The 18875-nt window shown below is 48.6% G+C and overlaps 1 protein-coding gene across 1 annotated transcript in view; it reads right to left on the bottom strand.

Moving 5' to 3' along the window:
- Window positions 1-672: 672 nt before the first annotated feature.
- NCSTN (nicastrin) overlaps window positions 673-18875 on the bottom strand; it is a 45384-nt gene continuing 27181 nt past the window's right edge. The window contains 8 exon segments of the mRNA XM_087943246.1: window positions 673-1357; window positions 3891-4106; window positions 6987-7129; window positions 8286-8373; window positions 10056-10151; window positions 10716-10818; window positions 15109-15284; window positions 17361-17432. Of these exon segments, the coding sequence (XP_087799372.1) occupies window positions 1235-1357; window positions 3891-4106; window positions 6987-7129; window positions 8286-8373; window positions 10056-10151; window positions 10716-10818; window positions 15109-15284; window positions 17361-17432 (1017 nt within the window). The 3' untranslated portion in view covers window positions 673-1234.

The raw sequence follows: 18875 nt of genomic DNA, 5'->3' as shown, positions 1-18875 counted from the left end.
TTTCAACTGGTTATGGCTTTCAACTTTTTTCAGAACTAACGGATGGGTTTAATTTAATGTGTTCCGTTTTTGTTTTTTTTTAGCAAAACCAGCCAAGCCACTTTTAATCGAGCCCGTTGGGCACAACGCTCGGCTTCGTTGTAGACCGCCAGAACATTGGCACGGGGTGTGCAACGTCCTGCAGACATTCTCTCCAAAGAAATACGGGCACGGTGGCAACTGAAACCAATGGGCCGCTGGCAGAAACGGCTTTTGGCCCAGCCATGTCATGGATCAGGATATCACCTGTTCAGTTTCAACAATATAGAGAAATGCGTCTCTATATATATTCAGCCTTCCCTTATCTCAGTGTTTCTGGAAGTTGGGTGGACTTCAACTCCCAGAATTCCCCAGCCAGCTTCCTGGGAGTTGAAGTCCACCCATCGAGCAGCTATTGGCTGCTTTTCAGATGTGGCAGGTTTCATTCGAGGAAGACTGCGGTAGAGCCTTCCCAGGCAACCCCCCTCTTTCCCGAAATCTCTCCACCCACCCCCCCAGCCCCCAAATTCACAACTCCTCAGGCAGCCTGGGGCAAATCAGTTTAAGGCAGGGAGGGAATCAACAAATTTAATCTGCAAGTTAAAGGGGTGGCTGATGGTTTTCAGTCAAAAACAGCCTATTTAATCTCGTATGTACAAAAAACAACAACGGAACCCACGTTTTCTTTTTCTTTTTTAAAAAAAGGATAGTTTACACCCATTTCCAACTTCCTGCGTCCCTTGTCGTTGTTTTTATCCACTTTGATCTACGTAAATCAAAAGAGTCAAGCAAATTTATCCAGACCTTCAACATTAAAAAAAAAAAAAAAAAGGAAAAAGTGAGAAACTACAAGGTTGAAGGTCCGCAAATACTCCGCGCAGAGCGTCTCCTTGGATGGCCAACCCTTCACCGCCGGCAAGAGGGTGTGTCCCAGTTGTGGTTCCCCATTTGGGCGGGAGGCTGGATGAAGGAGGGTCCGAGAGACAAGAAAGCCCCCCTGCACCCCCGCTTCCAAATCAATCCGTGCCTTTGCCAGCATTGTGTTTCCGTACGCCCGCCCTGTGACTGTCTGTCTGTCTCGTTCTCAACGGGGTGAGGTTGAACATGTCCCTTCGAGACCCCCCCCCACACACACTCCACGGTGGTCAAAGAAAGGGCCCAATTCATGCCCAATTCCTTGGTTCGTAGCGCTGCAGAGTCCCCGGGCGCAGGTCGGTCAGTAGGCCACCGTTTCGGAGTCCCCCGGCGTGGAAAAAAGCACGTGGGCTTTGGCGTTGATGAAGTAGGTGGCCACGAACGAGACGATGAGGATGACGAGGCCCAGCACCAGGGTGATGATCTGCAGGGGGATCGAAAAAGGGTGTCAGGGCTCCGGCCGTTACCCCCATTTAAATCACGAGTCTCAAGCCAAACTTCCGAAACTTAAAAAGAAGATTTATTAGGCGTTAAAATGTCCGGCACTGCCTGGATGGAGCCGACTCTGAGACACGTCATTCACTGTCACCCTTGGCCCTGGTTTCCCCCCCCACCCCACCCTCTGGGTGTATCGTAATTCATATCCTCCAATGGGAAACCTCCATAGCTCAGAGTCATCAATCAGGCTCCCCAGGTAGAATTTTGCACAGCAGAAACTTCAGTCCCCTAGTTACTATCTTTGAAAAACTATTGATGGAATGCACTTTCGGTTTGCAAGCTGCCCCACTGCTCTTTCGAACCCCTTTCCCCCCCTCCCTTGCCTAAAATGGGGCAAACCTCTCTTGACAAATGTCTCGCTTAAGAACAGAAACTTTTGGGCTCAATTGTGGTCGTAAGTGGAGCCCATTAAAAGCCACGACTGAACTGCTTGTGGCTTTTAAATTCTCGTTAAGGAATCTGCCTGCAAATGCCTCGTTTAGTTAGTACGTTCACCGACTCCTGCCAGGCTCCAGATCTTCCTGCCACACTTAATTTGCAAGCCAACCAAAATAAGAATCAGGATTCCGGCACTTAACCCCCCCGTTTAAATCATGAACCTCGAGCCAAACTTCCAAAACTTCAAAATTATTTATTGGGAGTTAACATGCCGGCACTGCCTGGGTGGAGCCGACTCTGAGACACATCATTCACTGTCACCCTTGACCCTGGTTTTCCCCCCACCCCCTGGGTGTATCCTAATTCATATCCTCCAATGGGACACATCCCTAGCCAAGAGTCCTCAGTCAGGCTCTCCAGTTAGATATTTGTGGGGCAGAAACTTCGGTCACCTAGTTACTATCTTTGAAAAACATTTATGGAATGCACTTTCGATTTCCAAGCTGCCGCACTGCTCCCCCCTCCCTTTCTTTTGGCAACTCTAAAAAGACCAGAGAAATGTTTTATGCATTGACAAAGGGAGGGCGTCGGGTGTGGGGGAGGGGGAGGAAAGACTCGACAGGACCTCTTCCAAACTGACCGCCGTTTCTTTAGAGACCGTCCCAAGTTATGACGGTGCCCCCCAAAAACTGACTGGCAACCTATTTTTTCGGACAGACGGCTGTTGCCGCATCCCCCTTGGTCACATGATTTACACTGGGGAGCTTGGCCACTGGCTCACACTTATGACGGTGGCAATGGTCACGCGATCCCCCTTTCGCGACCTTCTGACAAGCAGCGTCCATGGGGGGAAAGGCAGATTCCCCATTAACAATTTGTGCTGCCAACTCATTACCTGCTGGGATTCATTTAACAGCCACAGCAAGAAAAGGTCGTAAAGTGGGGCAAAGCTCACCGAACAACCATCTTGCTGAGCGACGGGAATTCTGGGTTCAGCTGTGCTCGTGAGTCTGCGTGCGCATTTCTATCCCTGCCACCGAGAAGCACCGAGATCACAGGGAGGAGCAAGGATCCCCCTTCTAAGGGCCGATTTGAAACCCCACGGCCAGTTTTGACCACCCTTGATCTAAAACGAAGCAACCCAAAAGCCCAAATCCGCTCCCACCCTTTGGCCTTCCGAAAGGCCTTGAAGACAAGGCGATGCCAACTAGCCTCTCTCTCTCTCCTTTCTCCCTCCTGCTCTTAATCAGTTTTTTTTTAAAATTTAAGACCTTCATTGTTTTATTTCCTGTCTGTAAGTCACCTAGACTCGTGTGTGTGTGTGTGTGGAGAGAGAGAGAGAGAGAGAGAGAGAGAGAACATCACAGCCAGCCCTCCGAGGTTAGATCAGATCTCTCTCTCTCTCTCCTTCTCTCCCACCAACGTCAGCAAGCCACCGTCACTCAAAATCCATATTAGTGGTCCACGGGATTTAAAATTATGAGTTTGGTGGTCCCTGAGGTCCAAAAGGTCGGTGACCCCTGACCGAGAGTCGCTTTAGCACGATGGGTGGCATGCCAAGGTAGGTAGGTAGATATAGATGGGAGAGGGAGAGAGAAGATAGAATAGAATAGAATAGAATAGAATAGAATAGAATAGAATAGAATAGAATAGAATAGAATAGAATAGAATGATAGATAGAATGATAGATAGATAGATAGATAGATAGATAGATAGATAGATAGATAGATAGATAGATAGATATGGATGGATTATAGAGGATAAAGATAGATAGATTATAGAGGCAAATTATAAAAAGAGAGATATAAAGATAGAGAGACACACACAATATATAGAGATATACAGACACATATAGATGGATGGATGGATGGATAGATGGATAAGATAAATAGAGAGATAATAACAGAGAGATAATAACAGAAAGATAATATAGAGAAAGGGACAGAACAATATAGGTAAGATAAAAAGAGACGCGCAGAGAGATTAGATAAGATGGATGAATGGATGGACGGAAAGGGTTAGAAAGCTCCTATACTTTAGCAAACCAACCAATCCAACCCCCCCCCCCGTCAGCACCTCACCTCCAGCTGTTTGCTGGCGACCAAGAAGATGCGTCCATGAAGCTCCTTCCAGCGACTCTCCGTCCAGGTGGAAAACTCGGTGGATCCCCACTGTTGGAGCTCGAAGGCCGGAGAGGAGGCCGGCGTGCGGCGGACCGTCGACCTGACGCAGAAGGGCTTGCGGGGGGAGCTGGCGTTGGGATACGGGGAGCCCCGCACCCACATGTAATTGTAGAACTGCAGGAGATAAAACCCAGAAGCAAAGCCCGGTTATTCGTGTGCCGCTTTGACCACGATAAAGAAAATTTGAGACTGCGCAGAAATGGATAGGCTGACTTCAGAGTTAAAGGATAGAGAAGAATCGATATATTATTCAGCCTGCGACGCCTGGTATGAATGGTTTGAGAAGAGAAAGAAAATTAATACTTGTTATCAATGAAAGGATATGAATTTATATATACTGAATGTAGAATTAATAGAAAATGTATTATGTAACCATCGGTATAAATAAGGGGTACGGAATAGTAAATAAATAGGAAAAGTAATATTTAATAATTGTAATGTAACAAGAAATTAAGTATAAATATGATTAAGAAATGTAAATGATGTCTTCAATGTTGATCCAATTGTGTTGTTTTTGTGTTTTTTTTAAACTGTTGGAAAATTGAATAAAGTTTATTTTTTTAAAAATAAAGCTTTGAACATAAAAGTTTGGGTAATGGTTATGCCGATTTCTTGTTGTCGGTTTTTATTTATTTATTTATTTTTGAACCTCAGCTGCTGAATGGCTGTGTTGTTTTCATAGCTATGATTTTATTTATTTATTTTTGCTGCTCTTGGCCACCCGGAGTCTGAGAGAGGCGTATAAATGGAATAAATGAAATAGATGGATGAAAGCCAAAGCAAGCGATCGCTTTGATACTAATCTTCACATAGGTCAATTTGCAAAAATTGCCCTTTTCCAGGTAAACCCTTAAGCCGCGTGCAGGAAAAAAAAACAACCATCCCCGCAGGATGTTTATAGAGGTAGGCCTCAGCTACAGAATAACAGAGTTGGAAGGGAGCTTGTAGGTCATCCAGTCCAACCCCCTGCCCAAGCAGGAGACCCTACACCATTTCTGACAGGTGGAAGTCCAATCTCTTCTTGAAAGCCTCCAGGGATGAAGCTCCCACAACTTCTGAAGGAGACTCCTGTTCCATCGGTTGATGGTTCTAGAAAATGTCTCCTTATTTCCAGGTTGAATCTCTCCTTGTTCAGTTTCCATCCATTATTCCTTGTCTGGCCTTCAGGTGTTTTGGAGAATAAATTGACCCCCCTCCTCTTTGTGGCAGCCCCTCAAATACTGGAAGGCTGCTCTCCTGTCTCCCCTGGTCCTTCTCTTCCCAAGACTAGCCAGGCCCAGTTCCTGCAACCTTTCATCGTATGTTTGAGCCTCCAGAGACCCCTCATCATCCTGGTTGCTCTTCTCTGCACTCTTTCTAGTCTCACTTCGACTTAAAACCATTCATTTAGTGACCAAAGTTCCCATGGCACTGAAAAAAAAGTGACTTATGACCGTTTTTCACCCTTATGACCATTGCAGCATTCCCATGGTTAAGTGATCAAAATTCAGAGGCTTGGCAACAGGCATGTACCTGTGACAGTTGCAGTGTCCCAGAGGTCATGGGATCCTTTTTTGCAAACTTCTGACGAGAAAAGTCAATGGGGAAGCTGGATTCACTGAGCAACTGTGTTACTAATTTAACAACGGCAGCAAAAAAAAAAGGTTGAAAACGGGGCCAACGTGGATCACGTGGATGAATGTGTTACAGAAATTCTGGGCTCAATGGCAGTGCTAAGCCAAGAACCACCTGTAACACGGTGAGGTTTATTGGTTCTTGTTGTCCAACTTTTATCAACTTCCAGTCAAAACCACTGGACCAGAGGAGGAGTGTTATAGTAATAGAGATACTATGCATATAAGATAAGAATAGAGAATTAATACCAAAGTAATGAAAATGGATGTAAATTTTGTTATTGCACAAGATATTTGTACCCAGGCGACACAACGTTAAATGGAAGATGAATTGGATGTACCATAAATAAAATAATAAAAACACACTAAACCATCTGAGCATCTCTGGCCAATGCCTGTTGTGGTTCGCTGGCAGCCTGTGTAGACAGTGGGGAAGGACGGGGACCAGTCCGGGAGTCTGGAGAGGACTCGGACGAGGGTCCTGCATCCGATGCAGAAATGGGGCCAGGACCATCTGGGAGTCGGGTGCTGCCTCCGGAGCCTCCAGAGTCTGGCAGCAGTGAGGCCGAGGAGCAAGGGGAGCCTGTTCCCAGTGCGCGTGTGCGCAGAGCTGCCAGAAGGTGAGAACAGCTGAGACAAAAGGGGCGACTCGGGAGTAAGGCCGGGAGGTGACTGTCCCTCCCATATGATATAAAAGTCAGGCCAAGGTGATGAAACCTTTGCAGGAAGCAAAGTAGTTCGATTGGTTCCAAGTCATCCTCGAAGTTCTTTGTACTTCAGTTGGGTTTTTTTTTTGTACTTCGGTTGGTTTCTTTTCTAGTTCATTCGATGCTTCTGTTTTTGGCAGCGCTTCACCGAACTGAAAGGTGGGTGCTTATCTCGAGGGACTGTTTGCAATTAATTCCAGCTGGGAATGAAAACAATTCCCAGTGTTGCAATAAAACAAATCCTGTTTTTAAAGTAGGTTTGTGCATGATTACGGTTGACGAAGCCTGGGTTAGAACAATGCTCAATGTTAGGATCAGGTTTAGCTGGGCTCCTGGCTGGCCATACATTCGGGATCTGTCTCTGTCTATCTTTGAAGTTGACAAGTTGCGGTCCGAGATCCTCCAAAGGTCACCGAATCTTGTGCAAACTTGATGTGTGGTATCAACAGCCTCCTCTGAGACCTTCTCCAGATGCCTCCACGTGTTCGGGTGGTGGCATCTGAAGAGGGGGGCAGCAGCTTCTCCCAGGGTTTTCACCACCTGGGCTGTTTATTTCCCAGATTTCTTTTTTAAAACAAGTACATGTTTATTTATTTTTCCTGGTGATTATTTTATCCAGTTTTTTGTAAAAACAACAACAACGGTGCTCGACTTAAGAGGATGAGGAGACTCACATCGTCCTTGGAATCTTTGCAATGCTCCTTGGTGATGTTGTCCCCCAGGCGGGTCCCGGTGAGGTTGGCCAAGACATACTGGACGAGGCTGGTGGAGTTGACGGGACTGGAGACCGCGATGTAATACTGGAGGGGCTCATCGCCTGGGAGGGGAGAGAAAAGCGGGGGGGGGCAGAGAGTACCCTCAGGCAGCAGCCTTCACCCCTGGAGATATTCCTCTCTCTCTCTTTTCTCTCTCATTTTCTCATTTCCTTTTTCACTCTTTCATTTTCTTTCTCCCTTTTTCTCATTCCCTTTTTCCTCCTTCTTTCTCTCCCGTTCTCTCACTTGGTTCTCTCTCGCATTCTTCCCCTCCCCCCCTCATTCTCTCTTTTCTCATTCTCTCTCTCCCTCTGTTCTTTCTCTCTCATTCTCTCATTCTCTTTCAATTTCTCTCTCCCTCTTTTTCTCATTCTCTTTGTCTCTTTTTCCTCATTTTTTAATCTTTCAATCTGTTGTGGTTTGCCAGCAGCTGGTGCAGACAGCAGCGGAATTGGACAGTGGGGGAAGAACGGGGATGAGTCCAGGACTCTGGGGAGGACTTGGATGAGAGTCCTGCGTCCGATGCAGAGATGGGGCCAGGACCACCTGGGAGTGGGGTGCTGCCTCGGGAGCCTTCGGGGTCTGGCAGCAGTGAGGCAGAGGAACAAGGGGAGCCTGTTCCCAGTTCATGCATGTGCAGAGCTGCCAGAAGGCCAGAGCAGCTAAGACGAAAGGGGCGACTCGGGACTAAGGCTGGGAGGTGATTGCCCCTCCTCCCATAAGACATAAAAGAGGTGCAAAGGTAGAGGAACCTTTGCAGGAAGCAAAGTTGTTCGCTCTGTTTGGATTAAGCCTTGAAGCTCTGTGTGGACTTTGTTCTTCAGTTGGATTTTTATAGTTACTTTGGCACTTTAGTTGTGGGCAGCCATTCAAAGGAGAGAAAGGTGGGTGCTTATCTCGAGGGGACTGTCTGGGACTCATTACAGGTTGGGAATGCACATAATTCCCAGCCATTGAAATAAAACAAGAGTTGTCTGGACTAAGCATGTGCTTAATTACGGTCTCAGGAAGCCCTGGTCAGAACACAAGTCTCTCTTTTGCTTCTTCCTCACTCATTCTTCCCCTCCCCCTCTCATATTCTCTCTTTTCTCATTCTTTCTCTTTATTCTCCCTCAGTTCTTTCTCTCTCATTCTCTCTCTCATTTTCTCATTATCTCTCTCATTATCTCTCTCTCACACACACACAGGCACACAAACACACACACACACACGCCTCACCCAGAGGCCCTTTAAAATCTGGCCTAGTGATGGCCTGGAACCAGGAGTTGTTGGACTGGATCAGGAAACCATACAGCATGCGTGTGACCTGGAAGAAAAAGGCAAAACATCCAGCCGGAAACGTTCAAAAGAGCCCACTAAACAGTAGCAAACTACTCAACTACTTGTAAAAAAGTTTATTATTGCTGGTAAAACTTTTAGTTGGAGTAAATTACTAAACAGGAGCAAAAGCCGTTTCTCCAGGAGGCAATGAGGTCTCCGCCCTTAGGCAGGCGAGTTGGGCTAGATGACCTTCAAGTTCCCTTCCATCCCTTGGATTCTATGTTCGATGAGATCTGGCTCTGCGGGTCCTGATGAGACAAGGTCCTCAGTGTCCCCCAACACCTGTGGATCAGGCCGTTGCCTCCTCTGGCTTTCACAGAGGATGGGAGCTGGATCTTTTGAGTAGAGACAGCCAACGACTCGCGGGGGCACAGAAGGGGATTTGAAAAGGGGGTGCCAAACGCCCTTCTCTTTTGATCGCAACCACCACGGGCCTGTTGGGACCTTCCCTTTCCAGAAAAGGTGGTTGAGTCAGTGGGGAGGAGGTAACTTCCTAGCACCCTAAGTCAGGGGTTTCCCCAAACTTGGCCGCTTTAAGACGTGTGGGCTTCAAACTCCCAGAATTCTCCAGCCAGCAGAGCTGAAGTCGTCACACGCCTTAAAAGTGGCCAAGTTTGGGGAGACCTCTGCCCTTCAGTGATTGGTCCGTATTATTTTTATCTCATTAAACAGTGCCTATTTAACGCTACACGCTTTGCAGTTATTTCTGTGCGCTTCCAATAATTGCTTGACTGCAGCTGTCAAATACAACGGAGGAAATTAATAATCGGATTACTAGACCACCTGAGAGACAGGGAGAAAAAATCCCAGGATTGGTGGCTCCACAGAAAGCGATGGAAGGGGGCAAAGAGGAATTCCAAAAAGCAGGATTGGGGGGGTGGGGGTGGAGTGGGAATCCCACCCTTTGCCCGGCTACTGACCTGCCTCTCCAGACCTCTTGAGTGAATTATGCTGGCCCAAATCCAGCAGCCTCTTGTGTAAAGCAGTTGGGAAAAGAACATTTTGCCAGCCAAAACACTGGGGATTCTTGCATGTTATTCTTTTCTTTTCTTTCTTTCTTTCTTTCTTTCTTTCTTTCTTTCTTTCTTTCTTTCTTTCTTTCTTTCTTTCTTTTTCTCTCTCCTTCCTTTCCTCTCTCTCTTCCTTTTTCCCCTCTTCCTCTCTTTTCCTTCCTTCCTTTCCTCCTTCCTCTCCCTCCCTTCTCTCTTTCTTTTTCCCTCTTCCCTCCCTCCCTCTTTCTCACTCTCCCTTCCACCCTCCCTCCCCTCTTTTTCTCTCCCTTTCTCTCTTCCCCCCTCCCTCCCTCTCCTTCCTTCCTTCCTTCCCTCCCTTCCCAGCCTTATTATTTTTACAGATAACATAAAATAACAACCCTGTGAGGTGTGCTGGGATGAGAGAATGGATTGGCCCAAGGTCACCCAACTGGCTAAGGCAGGACTAGAATCACCCCCTCCTGGCTTCTAGCCTCTGGGCTCTAACCACTAGGCCCTGACCAATTGCCTCTTTGAGGCAAGGGGAGGACCCAAGGAAAGGGGGGGGGGATGGGTGCCAGGAAAGTGGGCGTTCCTCAGACATCCGGTGACCTACCCAGAAAGAGGAGAGGAAGGGCACGCCAATTTATGACCGGCCCCTTGCCCTCCCCCTGCAAGAGATCCCATCGGCACCTACCGTGAGTGGATCCGCCTGAATGGAGGAGGCATTGCCCGCTCCTCCGGCCATTGTGTAGAGCGTGCGGCCCACCACCGTGGCTACGGCAGCTAAGGACTGGGAGAAAGAAAGGAGGCGTCAACCCATAAAATATTTCTCTGTGGTCTTTTTAAGAGTTGCCAACGGAAGGGGAGCGGGGAGCAGTGGGGCAGCTTGCAAACCGAAAGCGCATTCCATCAATAGTTTTTCATAGATAGTAACTAGGGGACTGAAGTTTCTGCCGTGCAAAATTCTACCTGGGGAGCCTGATTGATGACTCTGGGCTATGGAGGTGTCCCATTGGAGAATACACCCAGAGGGTGGGGTGGGAGAACCAGGGTCAAGGGTGACAGCGAATGACGTGTCTCAGAGTCGGCTCCACCCAGGCGGTGCCGGACATGTTAACTCCCAATAAATCCTTTGGAAGTCTTGGAAGTTTGGCTCGAGACTCAGGATTTAATTGGGGCGTAATTGCCAGAATCCCGACAGGAGGGTCAAGGCAGGCCGGACAGCACCCCCCCACTCTGGGGCCCTCACATGGCGGCGGCTGCTGCAGCCGTTGGTGCCAAGTCAACCAGAGCTAACCAGACAATCCAAGTTCGCCCCCCCCCCCTCCTCACTTGACAGATGGGCCCAGCCCACCTTTGCTGTGCCCGTCACGTAATTCAGGGCCTCCTCTGGGCTCAGCTTCTCGGGATAGTTCAGCGGGAGGTTCTCGGGGGTATCGTAGATGCTCTGGTAGTACCTGCCGGAGGGAAGGAGAAGCTGCGATGGTCTGGGGGTGGAGAGGGCGGGGGGGTGGGGGTTTGCAGGGAGGAGAGGAGGGGGTCCTTGGGGGAGCAGGTGTGGAGAGGGATCCCTTGGGATGGGGGGATGAATCCGGGCTTGGCCAGAAAAGCCAGCCTCCCCCCCACAGCCCATCTTCAAAGGACGGTGTTGTCGTTGTTCCTTCTTCGTGGCAGAAGCATCACTATTAAAAATTTTAATTTTAATTATGGTAATTAACTTGGCCCGTTGGTGGCTTTTGCCTGTTTGATGAGCTGAGGCTTTTTATTAGAAAGCAAAGGGGGGAGAGAGAAGAAGAGACCTTTGCAAACAACACCCCCAAATCTGAAAAGGACTCCAACCACACGTTCTTCTAAGCAGGGTTGGTTTTTTTTTTCAACCTTGCTGGCTGGGACTTGAAGCGCCGTGCATCTTGAAGTCACCAAGATTGGGGGAGGGGAAACATCGCCCTAGACCAGGGCCCCCCCCCAAACCTGGCCACTTTTAAGACTTGGAGAATTCTAGGAGTTGAAATCCACAAGTCTTAAAAGTGGCCAAGGTTGGAGACCTCTGCCCTAGACGTATAGGTAGACCGTGACTTACGACCACCACGGACCCAAAGTTCTACCGCTAAACGAGACAGCGGTTAAGCGAGCTTTGTTCCAGCTGACTCACATTCTGCCCCTAATGGTTTAAGAGAAATCCCTGTGAACTGTCCAAGTTAGCCCCACACTCATCCAGTGAACCTGGCTTCCCCCACTGCTTGGTCAAGAAGGTCCCAAAATGGGTCCACGTGCTTCCCCCCTCCGAGACACCACGACCGTCATAAAACGTGAGTCTGTTCCCAAGGCTCTGAATTTGGATCACCTGACCCCGGGGAAGGCTGCAGGCGGTCGTTAAGTGTGAAAAAGCGCCCGAGAAGTGACTTTATTTCGGGGCCTAAGTGACTTTGGACCCGAAGTGAACTGTTGCAAGTCAAGGACCACCACCACCTGTAGCCAATGCCTGCAACATCTGGATTACACACACACACACACACACACACAGACTTTCCTCCCCCCCATTTTGCTTGGTTTCCAAGCGGCCCTGGAACAGCAGATGATGCTTGCTAACCTCTGGCTGCCGGCCAGCCCGTTTTTGCGAGGCGAAACGTGGATTTCTCCCGGTTGTCAGAACAATTACGCTGCACCTCTTTCATTGCGCGTCCGCCTTCCCTCTGCCTCCCACCCACCCACCCCATTTAAAAAAAAAGACCACTCCCAGGGATGGCTCCCCTCTTCTCCAGCACCCACCCACTCCTCTCTGGCTTTGGCTGAGCTTCAGGTAAATTGGGGTGTGTGTGTGTGTGTGTTTCTGGGCTTCCTCCGGTAGTCAAGTCTGCAAGGACCCCCCAAAATGGGGAACGCTCCAACACTGGAGTTTTTAGTTTTTTTTTTTTAAGGAGACTGGGCAGTCGTTTGTCTGAAATTCCTGCTATAGAGCAGGGGGTTGGACTAGAAGACCTCGAAGGTCCCTTCCAGTTCTATTCTGATGGAGAGGCTTCCGAGGTCTGGCCTTCTGCGTCTCGTCTCTGGCTTGGTCAGAAGTGTGGACTCATCACTTCTAGGCACTTGCCTTCTTCTTCTTTTTTAAATCAAGGCTTTTATTTATCTTTTATCTAGATATATAAAAGCGAAATACCCCTCACGCATCATCACAAAATCTCCAGAACCGTAAAGCCTACAAACTTGAAATCTGGCCCCTATGTTCCTCTTGGCTTCTAGGTGCTCACTTGGGAAAGGATTTTTCCAAATGACCCATCAAAGCATTTAGAGTATTTCCTATATTATTATTATTAACATGCTCTGATGCTAAAGAGTTCTACTCCTCACCTGAAAAGAAATCTCTTCCAAATGCAAAACACAAGCGGGGGAGTTTCAGTTTCACAGCACCAAGCAGCTTTAGTACAGAACAGTTGAGCTAAGCCACGCCCAGGCTCCTTGCTGTCTCCTTCTTGCTCACACAGCAAATACTGCTTTAGTTTCCAAACAGCCCTCAACTCTCTCACTCACTGACAGGACGCCAGCCAGATGAATTCCGATGGATGCTGGCAGGCAGAGGCAGAATTTTTCTCCCCTTATTTTCCTCCCCAAAAACTAAGCCCGACCACATAGTTTCGTAGCGAAGCACGGGGATCGAGTTAGGACATAAATATATTGAAGACAGTTCATTGTTCAGGCATTTCATTTTACAAAAGAAGGAAATAACAGATATACTGATAGTAATAATACATATAGCAATTAGAACAGTATTTGTAATTATATTAGCTTGTTTATAACCATATTAATTGTACTAAGCATGCTTATTATTGTAAACAATTCATATTTTACTTATACAGAACAATAATCTTTCTTCATCTAATTTCTACCTCTTATCTCCGTTGATAAAACTTGTGATGACCCAAAGGGGCACAAAGGCAACACCGTCAAATAAGCAAGAAGAGTCTCTTTGTTACCTCCAACTTTGCCCCCGACGTCCAGGTTACCTTTGGCTGGAGAAAAACTCTCCCAGGAACAGCCTTTGACAGTAGAAAATAAAGTGCAAAAGAAGATACACACAAACTGCAACTTAAAATCCAAACAAACCAAACTGAAGCAATTAGCTTGACAGGGCAGGAGAAGGGATTTCAGACTTGAAAGTAACGGCGAAACTCACACACATTGGGAAGACGCCAGGAACCCAGATAAGCCACGACAATGCAAGATAAAATCACGTTTGCTCCCAACAACTTACTGTGCGCAAACTCCCTTTTTAAACACTGTGTTCCCAACTGCAGCTAATGAAGGTAATCAGGGCCATTTCCTCCCCCATAAGCCATGCAACTCATGTTGCTCCCTTCTCCGTTCCTCCCTGCATGCCCTAGGATAAGAGGGGGTGGGCCTGGATCTTCCTCGGAACTCCCTCTCCCTTGTTCTCCCTCTCCTCTGCTCTGCCCAGCCTGTCTTTGCCCTTCCCCAGTTTCTTCCACAGCCAACGGAGCCCCACTCCTGGGCTTGACAAAACCTATTCCACGTTGAATAGTACTCTGTATCTCCTTTATCTTTTACTTTCAATATCAATCCCTCCATGCTAACCCTATCCCTGGGTTGATAAGATTTCAGATAGTCCTCCAGTTACAACCGAACACTTAGTGACCATTCAAAGTTAACAACGGCACTGAAAAAAAACACCCAACTTATGACTGATTTTCACAGTGACCACCTGTGCCGCATCCCCATGGTCGTGTGATCAAAATTCAGATGCTTGGCCACCAACTTGTATTTATGACAGTGGCAGTGTCCTGGGGTCCCCTTTTGTGACCTTCTGACTGGGGAAGCCAGATTCACTTTACAACCACGCTACTAACCTATCAACTGCAGTGATTCACTTAACAGCGGAGGCAAGAAAACGGGGCAAAAACCCACTTAACAAAATGCCTCAAACAGAAATGTTGGGCCCAACTGTGGGTGGGTGTCAGACCCTGATTCGGAGGGGGAGGCCGAGCAGCTGACAGGGAGTGGAAGAGTGGCTCCGCTGGCTGTGGAGGAAACTGGGGAAGGGCAAAGTCCGGCTGGGCATTCAGAGGAAGACCCAGGGGCACCCCCCTCCTCATCCTAAGGCATGCAGGGGAGAACAGAGAAGGGAGCAATGTGAGTGGTGTGGCTTACGTGGGAGGAAAGGGCCCTGATCGCTTTCATTAGTTGCAGGTGAGAACACAGTGTATAAAAAGGGAAGCTGCGTGCAGCAAGTTGTTGGGAGCAATCATGACTTTATCCGGTATCGTCGTGGCTTATCCGTGTTCCTGGCATCTTCCCAACTGTGTGAGTTTTGCCCTGCTTTCAAGTTTGAAATTCCTTCTCCTGCCCTGCCAAACTCATTACTTCAGTTTGGTTTGTTTGGATTTTAAGTTGCTGTTTGTGTTAACCATGTTTTGGACTGAATTTTCTACAGTTTAAAGGCTGTTCCTGGGACAGTTTTTCTCCAGCCGAAGGTAACCTGGACATTGGGGGCAAAGTTGGAGATAACAAAGGGACTCTTTTTGCTTATTTGACGGTATTGCCTTTCTGCCACGCCCCTTTGGGTCATCACATTGTGAATCAAAGACTTGCCTGTACAGCAGGGGTCTCCCAACTCGATAATTTTTTAAAGATTTGTGGACTTCACCTTCCAGAATTCCCCCGGCCTCTTGCCAGGGTCTTAAAAGTTGCCGAGTTTGGAGATACCTGGATTGCTGAAAAGGATCCCTGATTACCTGTTCTGGAAGTGGGAAGAGTGATCGGCCAGGACGATCCCAGGAATCTGCTGGGCCCTCAGGAATCGCTGGAAGGAGGAAGGTGGGAGGGGCTGGCTGGCTTCGACTCCACTCATCACTACGCTGGTGTTTTCGCTGCTCTTCTTTAAGGCTTCCACCATCCTCTGGATGCTTTGCTAAGAGCACCGGGGCAAGAGGAAGGACAAGTAGTTCAATTACGCCACAAATTCGGGAAGTTTTACTTGCAAGAGAAGGATGTCCCAGGATACGTGTCCCAGGATAACGTGGCAGGCATTGTTGTGGTTCGCCGGCAGCCGGTGCAGACGGCAGCGGAGTCGGACAGTGGGGAAGAATGGGGACCACTTTGGGAATCTGGTGAGGACTTGTTGTGAAGACAACAACAATTGTGGGGTCCTTGATGCTTTCTGAGCTTGGCTGACATTTCCTGACCCAACTAGGGAACATCATCAGTGCTAGAAGGGTTTGTGGAGTGGAAGAAGGGAGGAGGAGGAGGAGGAGGAGGAGGAGGAGGAGGAGAAGAAGAAGAAAAACTGTGGAGTCCTTGGCTGACATTTCCTGACCCAACTAGAGATCATCATCAGTGCTAAAAGGTTTTGTGGAGTGGAAGAAGGGAGGAGGAGGAGGAGGAGGAGGAGGAGGAGGAGGAGGAGGAGGAGGAAGGGAAGGAAGGAAAAAGGACTGTGGGGGCCTTGGTGTTCTCTGAGCTTGGTTATTTTTCTTGTAGACCTTTCCTTACCAAAGTAGGAAACATCATCAGTGCTAGAAGGATTTGTGGAGTGGAAGGAGGAGGAGGAGGGTGGGGGAGGAGGACAACAACAATTGTGGGGTCCTTGATGCTTTCGGAGCTTGGCTGACATTTCCTGACCCAACTAGGGAACATCATCAGTGCTAGAAGGGTTTGTGGAGTGGAGTGGAGTGAGGAAGGAAGGAAGGAAAGGGGGGAAGTGAGGGAGGACTGGGGTACTTGATGCTTTCTAAGCCTGGCGGTTTTTCTTGCGGACGTTTCATTGCCAACGTGGAGGTCATCCTCAGTGCTAGAAGGGAGAGGGGGGCGTGTGGAGGAGGAGGAAGAGGTGGGACCAGGGACGCTTTCCACGGTGGCAAAAGGGAAAGGAAGGCCAGCACCTGTCAACGGGTCCTCGGTGGCGTGAGGAGCGGAAGCCGGCCGTGCTGGATCAGACCCCTGGCCCACCTAGCCCAGCCATCTGCTCTCGCCAGGGCCAACCAACTGTCCCAGGAAGCCCACGAGCCTCCCGGCAGATGGCCGTCAGAGGCCGTCCCGCTGCCATCGAGGCCGGGAGCCAGGGATCCATCAGGGCCCGAAGCCAATGATCACCATCTTTCTTGTGAGCAGGGAAGGAAGGAAGGAAGGAAGGAAGGGAAGGAGGGAGGAAAGCTGAGTCAGTCTTGAGCCAGTGAGAATCGAACTGCTGGCAGTTGACAGAATTAACCTGCAATACTGCATTCTAACCACAGGAAGGAAGGAAGGAAGGAAGGGAAGGAGGGAGGAAGGAAAGCTGAGTCAGTCTTGAGCCAGTGAGAATCGAACTGCTGACAGTTGACAGAATTAACCTGCAATACTGCATTCTAACCACAGGAAGGAAGGAAGGAAGGAAGGAAGGAAGGAAGGAAGGAAGGAAGGGAAGGAAGGAAGGAAGGAAGGAAGGAAGGAAGGAAGGAAGGAAGGAGTGGAGGGAGGGAAGGAAGGAGGGAGGGAGGGAGGGAGGGAGGGAGGAAGGGGAGTGGAGGGAGGGAGGAAGGAAGGAAGGAAGGAGGGGGAGGGAGGGAGGAAGGAAGGAAGGAAGGAAGGAAGGAAGGAAGGAAGGAGTGGAGGGAGGAAGGAAGGGAGGGAGGGAGGGAGGCAGGGAAACAGGCAGGTGGGAGGGAGGGAGGGAGGGAGGGAGGGAGGAGGGAGGAAGGAAGGAAGGAAGGAAGGAAGGAGGCAGGGAAGCAGGCAGGAGGGAGGGAGGGAGGGAGGGAGGGAGGGAGGGAGGAAGGAAGGAAGGAAGGAAGGAAGGAAGGAGGCAGGGAAGCAGGCAGGCGGGAGGGAGGGAGGAAAGCTGAGTCAAACTTGAGAATTGAACTGCTGGCAGTCGACAGAATTAACCTGAAATACTGCATTCTAACCACAGAAAAGAAAGAAGGAGGGAAGCAGGCAGGCAGGCAGGCAGGCAGGCAGGCAGGCAGGCAGGCAGGAAGGAAGGACCAGGCAGCCAAGCAAACGCCCTTACCTCAATCTCGGGGGTCTTTCGCGAGATGGGATCTGTGTGCATCCACAGGGAGGCATTAGTCCGGAGCGCAACCTGCAACAGACGGAGCGGAATGGGCCCATGTGCAAGAGGGCCAGGGTGCTTCCCTCCCCTCCAACAGATCCTCCCAAGGGCATCAAAGGCAGAACCCCAGAGACAGGCTGGAGTCCTCACTGAGGGAAAGCAACTTCCCCAGGTTAACAGGAAGTGGCAACCTTTTAGAAATCAGCCGTTGCCCAATCTGACACACACAGCAATTTGGACTGAATGGACACAAGAAGGAGCAAAGATGAACCATCTATATTATATATTATATATTATATATTTTATACATAGATACATAGATACACACACACACACACACACATTTATGAGAAGAAACAGACATCTCTGGAAACTAAAATTATACGTATTTATTATACTTTCTAAGCTTTCGTCAGCCTCTGCTGACATCGTCAGAGTATGAAGCTACCATTAGAGATCTATGCCTTTATACATCATTAATCAATAGATTAAGCTACCATTACAGAGATCTATGCCTTTATATATCATTAATCAATATATTAATGGTATATAAAGGTATACATCTCTGTAATGGTAGTTTTAATACTCTGACGATGTCAGCAGAGGCTGATGAAAGCTTAGAAAGTATAATAAATATAATTTTAGTACCGGAGAGCTGTTTCTTCTCTTATATATACACACACACACACAGAGAGATACACACAGACACAGACACACACACACATTTCCTTTTTCCTGGAACCCTTAGACCAGGGGTCGCCAACCTTTTGGACTTCAGGGACCACCAAACTCATAATTTTAGATCCCAGGGACCACTAACCGGTTCTGTTGGCGTGGCCTAATTTGTGGATGTGGCTTGTTGGTCATGTGACTGGCTGGGCATGGCTTGTATGTAAATCAGGCAAAGCAGGCAGGCAGATTGAGTTGCTCACTCACAAAATTAACTCACAACACACCATGCATGTAAACATTGAATTTTTTCTTAAAAAAAGAGCAACTTTTAACCAAAATCAGGCAAAGCAGGCAGATTGAGTTGCTCACAGAATCATTCAGTGATCTATCCATCTGCCATCGGCTAGCTCAGTCTCTCAAATCGCTTTGCCGTGAGTCTGCACTGAATTTGCTTGCAAGCAAACCTTCAGTCCTAAGGGAGGTTCGGCTGTGCTTAAAAGCAGAGCCGAAGATCTAAAGATTAGCTAGAAAGCAAGAAATCCATCCATTTCCTGCTTTCTAGCTAATCTAAATCTCCTGGCACAGCGGAAAAAAAGGAAAAATAGCAATTTTAGCTGGCAAGTTTGCCAGGTAAGGAGTGAGGGGCGGGGAGGGTTCCCGCGGGCCATGTGGGCGGCGCAGCCTTTGCGTTTCTGCGCAGCCTGGATTAATTCCTTGGGGGGTGATCTGGGGGTGAGATTTCTCTGCAGCCCTCCAAAATTTTCTCGCGGCCCACCGGTTGGCAACCGCTGCCTTAGACCA

This window comes from Notechis scutatus, chromosome 14 (assembly GCF_049901735.1).
Source record: "Notechis scutatus isolate UNSWTSFEM ecotype Mainland chromosome 14, rNotScu1.2, whole genome shotgun sequence".
NCBI classification, from domain to species: domain Eukaryota; kingdom Metazoa; phylum Chordata; class Lepidosauria; order Squamata; family Elapidae; genus Notechis; species Notechis scutatus.
Note: the sequence above shows the minus strand (reverse complement) of the source record. Positions and strands in the feature narration are given on the sequence as shown.